The sequence below is a fragment of the Aulonocara stuartgranti genome, assembly GCF_965226115.1.
Source record: "Aulonocara stuartgranti genome assembly, chromosome: 17".
NCBI lineage: Eukaryota > Metazoa > Chordata > Actinopteri > Cichliformes > Cichlidae > Aulonocara > Aulonocara stuartgranti.
In genome coordinates this window covers 38,163,966-38,177,028 of record NC_138953.1, presented here as the reverse complement: position 1 = coordinate 38,177,028, position 13,063 = coordinate 38,163,966, and the positions used below count along the sequence as shown (strand labels likewise).

The 13,063-nt window shown below is 40.4% G+C and overlaps 1 protein-coding gene across 2 annotated transcripts in view; it reads left to right on the top strand.

Moving 5' to 3' along the window:
• Positions 1-870: 870 nt before the first annotated feature.
• Positions 871-13,063, top strand: part of etv6 (ETS variant transcription factor 6) — a 29,227-nt gene continuing 17,034 nt past the window's right edge. The window contains exons 1-2 of one of the 2 annotated variants that reach the window (XM_082511180.1): positions 871-1,311; positions 5,006-5,135. In XM_082511180.1, coding sequence (XP_082367306.1) covers positions 1,282-1,311; positions 5,006-5,135 — 160 coding nt within the window. In that variant the 5' untranslated portion in view covers positions 871-1,281. The remainder of the gene's footprint in view (positions 1,312-5,005; positions 5,136-13,063) is intronic. The other variant, XM_082511181.1, reaches the window with a different exon arrangement.

The following is a 13,063-nucleotide window of genomic DNA, read 5'->3' as shown; positions in this document are numbered from 1 at the left end:
CTTTAAGTTGCTTGAAGACGTTTCACCTCTCATCCGAGAAGCTTCTTCAGTTCTAAGGTCATGGTGTAGTCCGAAAACATTAGAAATTCTGAGTTCAATATGGAAAGCCCCCCTCAAGTCAGAGTAGCACCAGCAATCTCCAGTTAACCTGAGTTAGCACTGAGCTTAAATGGTAGCGAAACCGTAAATCTTTTAATCTGTGCTACCAATGTTGTGTATTTGTGACTCACTGAATGCAGGGATGATTTTAGGCAAAAATAAAAGAGGCAGAATGCTGTTTTGGCTTAGAACCAAACAAATCCTGTTTTTCATCTCTTTTTCCAAACACAGAGCTCTGAGGTAGCTGTGTCCATTTTCAACATACAGTCTGTGTTCAACATACAGTCTATATGCTTTTTCTCATAAAGCTAAAAAAGCAAACATAACCCCCCCCCCAAAACAGCCCAGTGAGGTGTGGCCTAGTTCTTTGAATCACTTGACAACAAATACTTTAAAATTCTTTTTAGTCTTATGTTTGTTTCTTATAGTATTACTACAGTCACACCTTTCGTACAAGGGATTTAAAAAGTATGAGTTAAGCAGAAGTGATTTTACAGTAAATGTGAACTAATTCATCTCATATTAAATCCATGTATTCCTTCTACGCTCACTCGCATTTTTGCGTCTGCCTAATTAAAGCGTGAGGCTTTAGCATTTTGTGTAACCGCATTTGCCTTAAGCTTTGATTTAAAAGAAAAGGCAAATTAAAAAAAAACAAGTCTGTCTTTTTAGCCTCTTCGCCTGCAGTTGTGTGTGTAGCAACGCGACCTGCCTGCGATTTCCTGCTTTGGGTTTCCCTTTAAAAGGGGGCAAGGCTCAATGCTGGGAATTCACGTCATTTCGCCGTTTTACACACGTCCAGATCAATGAGAGAGAGAGAGTGAGAGAAAGCGAGAGAGAGAGAGAGTGGTGTCCGCCGAGCTCTCTCTCTCTTCGGTCTCGCTCTTCCAGGAAGGGATTATTAACCAGCGCGCTGCCGACATGTGAAGGGAAAACACACGCAGACAAAAGAAGTTTTCACGCCGACGACCACGCTATGGACCCGGCCAGCAAATAAAGGAAGGAGGAGGAAGAAAAAAAAGGAAAAGAAGCGGGCTACATGAAAAAAACAACTTCTCCCACAAACACAAGCCGAGCAGTCGGGCTGCCGCTCGCGCTGCAGCTGTGCGGGTTTCTATAAGAAAGGAAAGAAGATAAAGAACAGCGCGCGACGGAAAAGTGGAGAGAAGTTGACTGGAGATAATGTCTGAATCCTCCTCCGCTGCGAACAAGGTAACACCGTCCGCTCACCCTCCCCTTTTAACGCGCTCCCTCGTTTGTCTTCAGGAGACAATTTCAACTGTTTGGTTTGAGTCTCCGCTGCGTGTGATAGAGCCGCCAGGGTTGTATCACCTCCCGCAGACTGCTGTACAGCGCCATTCAGTTTGTTTTGCTAGTCATCTGTTGCTCGCGGCTCCACGCTCTGAGTTCGCCTCCACTCTGCTCATGATTGGAAGAAGTCGTGACTGTGTGACTGTGTGACTTACCGACGACCCCCCCCCCCCCAAAAAAAGTAAGCAGAGATCGGGGGGCGAACGAGTTGCAACCTGCATGTATCTGTAGCATCAGTAAAAAAAAAGCTTTCCCCCCTTTAACTATATGAGCTGAAGGTGGGTGTTAGGACTGCATCTGAAGCAGGATTTAATGGATAAGCAAACGCTTGTTCTAGAGCTGAACTGAACTATTCATCTAAAGACAGTGTACGGTGGAGGGGGAATGGTTGATTTTTCCTCCCTTTTTCAACGACGAGGAATTAATCAAAAACAGATACATAAAAAAGGCAAAGGCTGCATTAGAGGTGCATGCATCATTATGCAACATGATTCAATGCAAATAAATGTTTTTTCTGATAGCAACTGTTTGCAGGCAAATGCAGGCATTTAATAAAGTGCACCAGTTGTGACATTTTAGACAGATACAGATACCAATACCGATATTTTATATATTTATTGAAAAAGTGTTTTTTATTCCCTGGGATAAGAAGAGACATATTTATAAAAAGCGACTTATATGTCTTAAAGGCCTTCGCACAAATTTGGAACAGTTATTTTATCGACAAACACACAGCTAGCTAACTGCAAACAACAAACCGATACTGATGCTAGGCCAGTGTTTACTCTGTTTTTGTTTGTGTGTTTTGTGTTGTTTTTATTTATCCTTTTTAAAAGGATATAAAATTAAAGGAATAAAATTATTGTCTGAAAAAATTAGATACCAACCGAATTATCTGTTGGCCTATACTGGGCTAAGTTAGCTATTTGCTGGTCTATTGGAATTCGCATTAAAAGCAGCTGATTTAAAAGAAAAATTGAAGCTGTGTCCGCACTGGAAGTGATTTGCTTATTGCAGCTGGCGTTTGGTTACTTGTGGACATTCCAGGCTCCAGTTTTCTAGGTAAGCGTTTAATGCATTCACTACCAGGTTATAAGTCACTCGTGGTATTCTGTGTTCTCACTGATGGTTACTTTTACTGGTCGCCTAAAAGTTGAGCTTATATTCATTCTGCACTTTGAATACCCACAGCTTGTACACAGCTTAAAGATGAGAAACGTGTCGTGAGTGTTGACATTTCGTAGTGTGACCTCTAGAGGGCACACTGCATTTTTAAAAATCTTTAAATCGCCAAATATCGCTATTGATTCAAAAGAAATAAGGGAACTATAAAGACTTTGGCTAAATGTCTGACGACAGCATAATAATGTAAAACTGATAATAAAAGTAAATATCATTGACTGCCATCAGTTTTGGTGAATGCGGCCAATATCAGCTGATATATCAGTGCGTCTCTAATATTTTGGCTTTTGTAGCCGGTGGTCATACTAGGTGTAAACAGCTTAAACCCACTTTGTGCTTTCCAAGAGCATGTTGTGATCTGTGTGATCCATCGATTAATCATTAATGAAGATGATACACGGTTGCAGCATGAAGACAAGGAGACAATATTGATCAGCAGAGACTGAATGCTAAAAATAGCTGATTAACCTGCAACAATTTTTTGATCCGATTATTGTTTTTGTCACACTAAAACTGGCTTTGTGCTTTTATTTTTGGACATTAGTCAAAAATCCAAGTCTATCACTGTAACTGGGACATGTAATAATAGAAATATTATTTGAGGTGCCAAGGTCAGACTGAAATAGCTCAAAGCAATGCGCACTGTCCAGTAACTGAAAACGAAAAACAATGTTTTGTTTGTGAGGGATGTCTGCTCATTACTGAGTCTGATGTCAGGGCACGATTGCTGAGGAATGATCAGAACTTCCCTCTGAGAACTTTTACCGTCAGAGCGAGAGAGGACGACTCCCCCTCACCTTCGGCTCTGTCGCAAATCACTTTCCGTTGGTCCCAGAGGTCGCGTTTTCACAGACCCAGGCAAAGCTGTGTGAAGACGCAGGCAGCTGAATTTTTAGACAGCTGAATGTCAAGAGAAAGGCCTTCTGCCTCTGAGACGAGGAAATAGAAGACTGGAAGATTATTGCTGGGGTTCCACAGGAAATTCCTGGTACATGTAGTTGTTGTGCAGGTCTCGAAGTAGCTGGGTGGTGACAACAGGTTGGAAGGTGAAACGGCAAGAAAAACAAAAACAAAAACAAAACTAACTAAAAAAAAACCCCTGAGCTTCATTTCCTCAAGAAACCAAGGTGGAATCATGCTTTGCAGGAAAGGAAACCAGTCAACAGAAAATTACAGTTAACTGGAAAACCTCATACTTTTAGCCTGCGTTCGATGCACGCCATAAACAGTAGCAGGGCTGAGTGTCTTAAAACGTCAGAGCATCGTGGAGAATACAGCTGCTTTAACCGTTTAATGTTGCACAGTGGTATTAATACAATCAAAGCAGTGTGATTTACAGAGTTCAAACCTTGTAGATTTCTCATAAAAATGCACAAAATCTTTACATTCAAGCAGCAGAAACCAGTGAAAAACTCCCATTGTTGCCTGACTATTGACTGAGAAATTCTTAGGCGATAGTTCATGTTATTCAGATCTTTGAAAGTCTCACCTATGTACTGACTAACCATGAAAAGGATTTTTGTGTTGAAAGGAAATAAGACATCATTTTGTTATTATGTCATTTTAAAGCTTTTGCAAACCACAGTGAACCATCTGAAAGAAAACAAAGCAAATACACAGAATTTGCTTGCACGTCCATACAAGGACGCTGACTAACAATTGTGTTAATTATGTCCTGATTATTATCTAAAGATATTTATGTGTAGAGTGTCTAAATTCCCAGAAATCACTGAAAAGGATTGTTTCCTTGCAAACAGCGAAAACTCCAAATGCATGATGTTAAAGTCATGCATTTCAACATAACTTTATTGCTCTACCGTGTTGATATGATTCATTCTTTTCTAGATTAGTCCAGCAATGAAAGTAATGCTCGCATTTTGACTCATGAAGTAAAAATGAAAACCAGAAATGCTGTTTATACTGGACAATTTCAAGATGATGCTTTTAAAATCCAAAAAGCTGTCATTGTTCAAATATGTGCCATTTTTAACTGTTTCTGAATCTTTAATCCATGAAAAACCACATAGATTAGTCAGTTTGTCTTTAAACAGAAAACATGATTTCTGATGTAAATCCACTGTGGTCGTTGACAACCAAGAGCAGGAGAGTCTGTGGTCAACATCTTGTCCGTCAGTGTATTGCTTAGTTTAGGACCATAACTCAGTCCAGTGCAACACATGTCCTAAAGCATGCATGGCATTCTGGGTATTTGGATGTCCAGAAAGTGACTTCACAGCTCAACTGGCCAGAGCATCAGTTTATCAGGCGCACAGTCTCCTCTGTGTACCGAGGCTAGCCGTTAGTGTGGGTGCACGGCGAGGTGAGGCGAGTCGGCGTGGTGCTGTTTGGGTTCAGGGCCGGTGCATCGCAGAGCTTTGTGAGCCATGCTTTGTGTCTCTGTGTCTATTCATAGCAGGAGAGGAGCTCTTTCAGTCCTTCCGCGAACCCGCTGCCAAACTCTACTTCCTCCCCCGTCCATGCTCCCGCCGCGAGGCCAGCCAGCCGAATGGAGGACGAGCCTGCCAGGCTGCCTGCGCACCTGCGTGAGTCACACTCTCTTGCTTACACACACACACACACACACACACACACACACACACACACACACACACACACACACAAAAGGATGACCAGTCACTCCCACATGCATCGATCAGCCGGTCATTTGAACAGGACAGATTGATTTTTGTCAGTGTTTTTGGTATCTTGCTCTGGAAATGTTTCCGCTTGGTCCTAAGTGATGATCTGGGAAACCAGATCTGAAGTTGTCCTCATAATTTGTTCAAAAATCCCTTGTCAAGGTGAGCTTTTTTCTCTCTCTCTCTCCTGCTGACACAGTTTTAACTTCTGGAGGTGATGGCATCGGAGAGTTTAGGTCAGCAAGCAGAAGTAATGGACTATCAAAGTGAGGACATGAATAAATAAAAATAGTTAAAACTCATCACATCCAGTCAGGGCAGCACACTCGCTATTATCACTGCATGAGTGCTGAGCTGGTCATGCTGTGTCTCTTAGCTGGGAGGCGTTGAAGCAGATCTGGGGTCAGGCTTTTAATAACACATGCTTCCACTGGAGCACAGCTGACTGACCTTCTGCACTGCAATAACAGCTACAGACAATATGGACCAGAGAACATACAATACAAGGAACCATGTTTAAATTAAGTCTGTTCAATACACAAGATCCTTACTTTACATGTTCCCCGATCATTCAATTAGATGATTTCTTAAACATCTTTAAACGCAACATCCAAATAAGTCCTTGGTCACCAAGTGGCTTAAGGATAAAGTGTTTACTAATATGAAAACATTTAGTTATTTAATTATCTTAAAAAACTGTGCATGCTTACAGGTGGCCAATCTACTACTTTAAAATGAGGAGATTAGACATATAAGACATCTCTATAAAGGGATTACAAACCTTTGGTTAGCTAGCTTTATAGATGGTATGCTGGATATCAGGAAGTTTTCCTGTGTTAGCAAGTAAGATAAGTAACACTAGCTAACATTATATCACAGGGGGCAGTTAGCCAGCTAGTCTTTCACGTTCAAGTTAGCTTTGTTGCATTTATGCCAATACTTAGCCGATCTCTGAGTTGTACAAGATACACAATGTTCAGTTATTAATAATGATGTTATCATTATTGATTTGGCCGATGCTAGTTCTCCCGCAGTGTATGAGCACGTGTGCAAAAGGTGTCATTCAATAACTTAAAATGAGGTTGTTGAAAGAAAACTTCTGTAACTTAACTTTGCTAGCTCTATGGTTATGTTATGTTTCTATACCCTGAAACTTGTTGTGTGTAATGTTGGCAAACTTGCATTTCTTATAATTTTGATTATTGCTAATCAAAATAGGCAGCATAGAAGGTTTTTGGTACCAGAACATTCTGTTTCTGCTTCTGTTTGTATCCAGCAGTATTGATCAGCCGTATCAGAGTGTGCTTTGGCTGCAAAGGCAGAAATGCTAATCTAAAAAAACAGTTTCTTTAATCTGATCATCATTTATCTCATCGTAGAATATAAACAGTTTCTTGTCACAAAATTGTAAGTCTTAGTCTGAATATGAGTTAAACAGTAAGCCCTGAAACACTGGCTGTAGCCCGGGGTCACTGTTAAACACGTGTCCTTCAGAGCAGACTGGGAACTAATCTAAAAAGAATAACTTGGACTACATCATTCGGTTGTAGCAATTAAGCTTCCAGACTGCAAGTATGCAGGATACAGTCCTGAAACTCTAAAGGTGTGTTTCTGAGGTGACGGTGGGTTCGGTTTGAGCCACAGTACTAACATGCTGACAGCCACTGCAGATGGCTCTCGTGGTCTCTGGACACCCTTTATCAGCATTTATCACTGAATGGTGAGGAAAGGTTATTTTGACACAAATAGAAAACAGATATCAGAACATTTTGACATGGACATGTCGTGCAGTATCGTGGATGACTCAGTCACAATTCAAAACAGGAAAAGCAGGATTCTGTTATTTGAAAAAAAGTTTTTCTCTTCAGTTTTTTTCTGATTGTAAGACTTTGCATTTATTGTGATGCTTTAAATGTAAAGTAGACTGAATGTGAACATATTTGTGAGATATGAGTCAGGCGGCTTTTTTGTGGAAGCATTAATTTTTAAAAAATCATTTGGGTGTCTTTCCTTCTCTGTTCGTATCAGTTGAAACCAGTTGAAGAGCTTCCATCTACCTTTCATGGTCAGCATTGACGCAGCCTAGTCTTTCCAGAGCCGTGACGTGAAGGGCAAGGTGAAAGTGACTAGCCGGCTTTAGTTGAACCAGCAAAGGAGAAAGTCTGATGAAATATATTTGGGAACAACTTGGTGAAGCAACTGGGTGACATTCACAGTTTTACTGGACTAGAGTTTGGTTGCATCTGCTCATTCATTGCTTACCCAATCATAGAGGGGGCGGGGTTGGAGCTGTGCCAAGAGATAGGCTAACAGTTCAAAGACTAACCCTGAATTGCTTCATTGGTGCACATGTCAATATTTAACCAGTTAGTTTTTCTCTAGCCGGTGTGAAGTTCAGGACTCTTGGCGGGGCGTTAGGCTGGGTGTCAGGCTGAAGCTGGATGAGATGCACAGGAAATTCCCTCAGCCCACTTCCTCTTTTGTATTGTTGCAGAAAAAGGAAGAACGCTCAACAGGTCCGCATTGGGTTTCCTGTCGAGTAAACTGATGGGTCACTTCACATCCGCAGACATGTGGAAGTCGAACTCTGTTTTAATCAGATGTCAAGCACAGTTGCTCACGCAGACTCAGACATCTGCAGGTCGTCTTTCATTTTTTTTCTTCTGCAGTGTTTAGTTTATGTCTGCTGCTAAAGGGGATCCACTCTCCTCTCTCAGACAGCCAGCCACACGTCTTTGTCACGGCTCACAAGGTCTAAAACACCTCTGCTCGTCCTTTCTCTTCCTTGCTATATAAACACACGTGCTGGAAAACAAGTCATCCATTAACCCCCGCACTCAGAGGGAGATTTATTCTGACGGTGGGGGGAGGAGGGGTGAAGAGGGAAGGAAGAGCGAGAAGAAGAAGGAGGAGGAGGAGGAGGAGAGAGCGGAGGAGGAGAGGGGAAAAAAAGACAGAAAGAAAAAGAATGAGGGAGGAAATTGCAGTGTGGGCAGAAATCCGCCTTCTCCATTTCCTGGGGAGGAAGTGGATTAGATCGGGGAGAGTTGCAGACTGCTCCTCACACTAAAGAATGCTACTAGGCTCAATTTTTAACCCTTTCTGTCAGACATCACTGCAGTACACTGTAAACTCTAACACAGTGTGTTTAAATCGTTACCAAATGCAGTATGTTAAAACATCGTCTATGTCAGTGAATGAATTTTATTCATTATGAAGACATTTTTGGGCCAAAAAACGTCAAGTTGTAACTATATGCTGGCATAATATAAAAAGAAATTTATGTAAAGACACAACACACATCTGGAGTAAAACGAACTAAATAAAGGGATTTAAAAAAAAAAAGCAATTAATATTTACTGAAGATGCACTCATGTTTGGATTTTAAAGTCTGCACAACATGTTTAATGACATGTTTTGTGACATCATACAAAGCAGTCAGGTTTAGTTTTGAAATGCTAACAGGTTTGATGTGATAAAATATGTGAATAAGCAGAATTTAAATGTAGAAAATAAAAACTATGAAAATAAAATATTTGAAAATATTTAAAGTCAAAACACTTTGAAGCTTCCTTCAGTTGGCAGGTTTGACCTAATCATAGCTTGTATATAAAAGATAGATGTGGCTATCATGATGTCATTCCTTGTTATTTGAACCACTACTTTGAAACTTAAATAGTCTTTTTTGCACCCTTGAGTGACCATATATAGATAAAAGCCTGCAGTACGGCTATTATCTAATGCTAGTAAGCTTAATTAGCAAGTCATAGGCTAATTAATGCTAAAAGTCACTCCAATAAATAAATCCACTCATTAAAACTAAAACACAAAGTTTTTGGACCGGCTGCTGGTATTGCACAGCAAGCTGTGTGATATCATATATTTCATTTAAAAGAAGTGAAAGAAGATTACTCATGGAGACAAAAAAACCCCTAAATTTTTTATATTAAGCCATAGACATTATTATTATTGAATTATTTACTCTCTTAATTTTGTGTATTTCAATTGGTGCTGTACAAACACTGACTCTTATTTGAAGCCAGTCTCAAGTGACCTTTAGAATAACTGCCATTGAGACAACAGAGCCTTAGTGATACACACATAGTCTTTGACCAAGCTTAAAGGTGCTTTTCATTGGTTTTCTTGCTGATAATTAGATGGGAAAATCAGACCTCTCATCTCCATCTTTTCAATATACAACTTTAGCTAGGAGCTAATTAGCTTAACTTAACGCTGTAAACACAGGAAAAGTAGTTTGTTTAGATCTCAAAGTTAACAAAATCTATCAGCAACTCTAAACCTCGCTAATCAACACGCTCCATCTTGTTTGTGGTAGTAGCTTCCTGATTTATGCAAAGGTTGCCTGGTAACCACTTGTTGGCAACATGATTTCTGGAAGTTATTATACCCACCTAGCTGCCAATAAAACTCCAACCTGTGTTTTTGCGAACAAGGATGTGACTGAGCTGGTAGGTGTTTTTGTTGCCACGGACAAAATTAAGCTAGCTGTTTCCCCCATATTTCGAGTTTTTATGCTATGTTAAGATAATCTTCTACCTTTAGCTTTGAAAATGCCACACGGACATGAGAATTATACCAGTACAAAGTGTGTGATTCTCAAACCATAAAACCGTTACAATATTCCTTTTGTGGTGTTTGTGAGTTTTTTATTTTATTTTTGAAGACTTTACATACAACAACACATTACGCCTACAGGAGCTGCTTAGATTTTGAAACCCATGCCATGAAGCTCCCAGTGCACATTGTTTGTGCTGATGTTCATTTCAGAGGAAGTTTGGAGCTCTGTAGTTATTTAATTAGCAAAGCTTTGACAACTTTTATGCACCATGTGCTTCAGTATCCAGTGACCCAGGTGTATAACTTTGGTCTGGTACCTTATTGCTGTGGTTGCTAAATCCACTATAACGCTGCAGTACCACTTTCACCTGCTCCTGGAATATCTAGGAGGGGAGAAGTTTCATGAACTGACTTGTTACAGCGGGGTATCTTATTACAATGCCATGCTGAAATTCATGACGCACCCTTTCACTAATATTAGTAAAGGCAGATTGATTCGCTAGGTGCTTGATTTTGTACACCTGTGGACAAGGGACTAAAACATCTGGATTTTAAAGATTATGAGGTGTGACCCAATACTTTTACCCATATCGCATATCCTATATAGTGGCATTAGTTATAAGGAAAAAAGTTATATTGTGTACATTTCAAATCTTATCTCTAGTCTTTGCTTTTATGGAAAAAACTGGGTGAATTTGTTTATCAAAAGCCCAGCTAAAGCTTGAATAATTAACAGTGAAGTTATAACATACGAACACAAAGTTCTATGCTTTTTGAGTTGTACTTCCTGGTCTTTGATGTATTTTTCATAATTCTTCCATTCCTGGTGATCTTTGCCGTTGCTCCCTATGTCTATTCCAAATTGTCGTCCAATCAGCATTTGACCAGTGCATAACATCACTGAACAACGCTCAGTACTGCACGGAAACACGTTTGCGTTGGTTGAAACCCTGCTACAGTTTTTCAGTAAATGGTTGAAAGAGACATGCTTTGTTGGAGCATGTGTCAATTAAATGCTTGGACTTTGCTTTGAGAAGACATAAATTGACTCGATTCTTTTTTGGCTTTAAAACAAGCCATTAAAGGAATAATGCAGCAGTATTAGTCTGTCAGTAGACAAATGTGCAGCTTTAAACAGCTAGCGGAGGAGTGCCGTCAACCATCCATGTCCTTTTGTTTTCTTTAGTTTGTGTGAAAGGCAAGACAAGTTGTAAAAGAACACACACACACACACACACACACACACACACACACACACACACACACACACACACACATAATGAATCCATGCAGATGCTAACTGATGAACTAAATTTGTTTGGTTTTTAATTCAATCGCAACCCAGGCAGTATTGGCCAACATGGCGCCTACATACTCTGAGAATGACGCAAATGAAGGTCTAGTCACTGAGATAACAGTGAATTATTTAAAGGTCTGTGACACACGCCGATTATTTTTATTTATTTATTTTATTTTTTACAACAAACACTAAATACAAAAGAACTCTGGCTGCGACAGTAGAAATATCTTCCCCGATGATTAAAAAAACCCTCTATGTCCATGGAAACAAGACTGGCTGGTTTCCTTGGTGTGTGTGTGTGTGTGTGTGTGTGTGTGTGTGTGTGTGTGTGTGTGTGTGTGTGTTCGTGCTCACAGCTGGGTTTGCACTATGCGTGCTTGAAGAGTGGGTGGATGAGTGTGAGTGAATCTTGTGTCTTTGTGCAAAGCTTGCCAGAGGTAGTGTAGGTGTATACTGTGTGTGTGTGTGTGTGTGTGTGTGAGGGGGGACGTGTGTGTATGACTAAGTGTATGTGTTTGTGTGTGTTACCATGCATGACTGCAATCCCCCACAAGCTTCCTTTGGTCTCTCTCTCACTTTGTGGTATATTACCCATTTTACTGCTGTGGGGAAATTGGTGTCACAAAGTGTGTGTGTGTGTGTGTGTGTGTGTCTGCGTGTGCGTGCATGTGTGTTTGGTCTTTCTGAGGGGAAATTTCCTGCCCCTGGAAGCAGCTCTTGTCCTCAGGAATTTCCTGAGTGGGCAGACGGCGCTTCCTGAATAAATGTTGTTGTTGATGGTGTGTGTGTGTGTGTGTGTGTGTGTGTGTGTGTGTGTGTCTGTGTGTGTCTATGTGCGTGTTTTAACTCCTCTCTTTTCTTTTCTGAAAGGGAAACTGTTTTCACATGCCAGCGAGTGAGCTGAGCGCAGCCCCCTGCTCTTCCTGTCTGCGACACACTCCACATGGCGTTTCTAACAAGGCGATGGTGGTGGTGGGCTTTCTTTACTCAAAACATCACGAACACACACGTTTTACACACCGATTGTGTGTTAATCTCAGCTGCAAATAGCCCACGTGACTCGAATGCATTTCCTCTGGATAAATGTCCAGTTAATGAAATTCCTTCCATGTGCTTTTATTAACGCTGTGTTTGGGAGATACTTCCTGCCAAACAGGACGTGATTGGGCTCTTTTGAAATGTTGAGCATGGCCATGATCTATTGACCTTGATGACTTATGATTTTTAAAAGGAAACTTTGCAGAGTTGATATTTTAAAAAAAAAGAAGAATTTTTTCGAATACAGACTAGTTTAGCTTATTTCCTTTATTCACCTGGATCCCAATTTTATTATACTGCACCTTAGTGGCATTTCATCCCGTCAGCTCTTCCCTAACAGCTGGCTTGCTGAGCAATGCTGGTTTTTGATACCATTAAGTTCAAGGAGCAGGTTTCTTACTGTCAGAAGAACAATTTTGGAGTCATTTTTGACCCAAAATGTATTCGACCCTTGTATTATTAGCATTTAAGTATTACTAATAGGTGAAAATAGTTAAAATCTTTTACCACATGTGACTAGACTGGGGCAAGGTGTTTATAAGAATTTTGTACTTAAACTTTGGAATTATTAAATTTTGGAACAAAAGTAATGGAAACTGTCGATTAAAAAAAATAAACCAAACAATTCCTGGAACAATTCCAGGGTTTTCTTGGCTCAAAATGTGATTTTGAGGCGTGATTATACACCTACACATGATGGGTCTGCAAAGACTTCTTGCAACTTTTATTGAAAATAACTCCGTCATCTCGTTGCTGTTTGGTCGAAGCCGCAGGGATCCAGCGGAGATGCAGCAAAGTTGTGCAAAAGAGACGCAGGTTTGCGATCCCTGATTCACATGCTTGTTCAGAGAGGGCATATGTCTGTATAGGTTCTCAGTTATCATGGTAGTCTTAATACACTTTTTTTGGAGTTGAC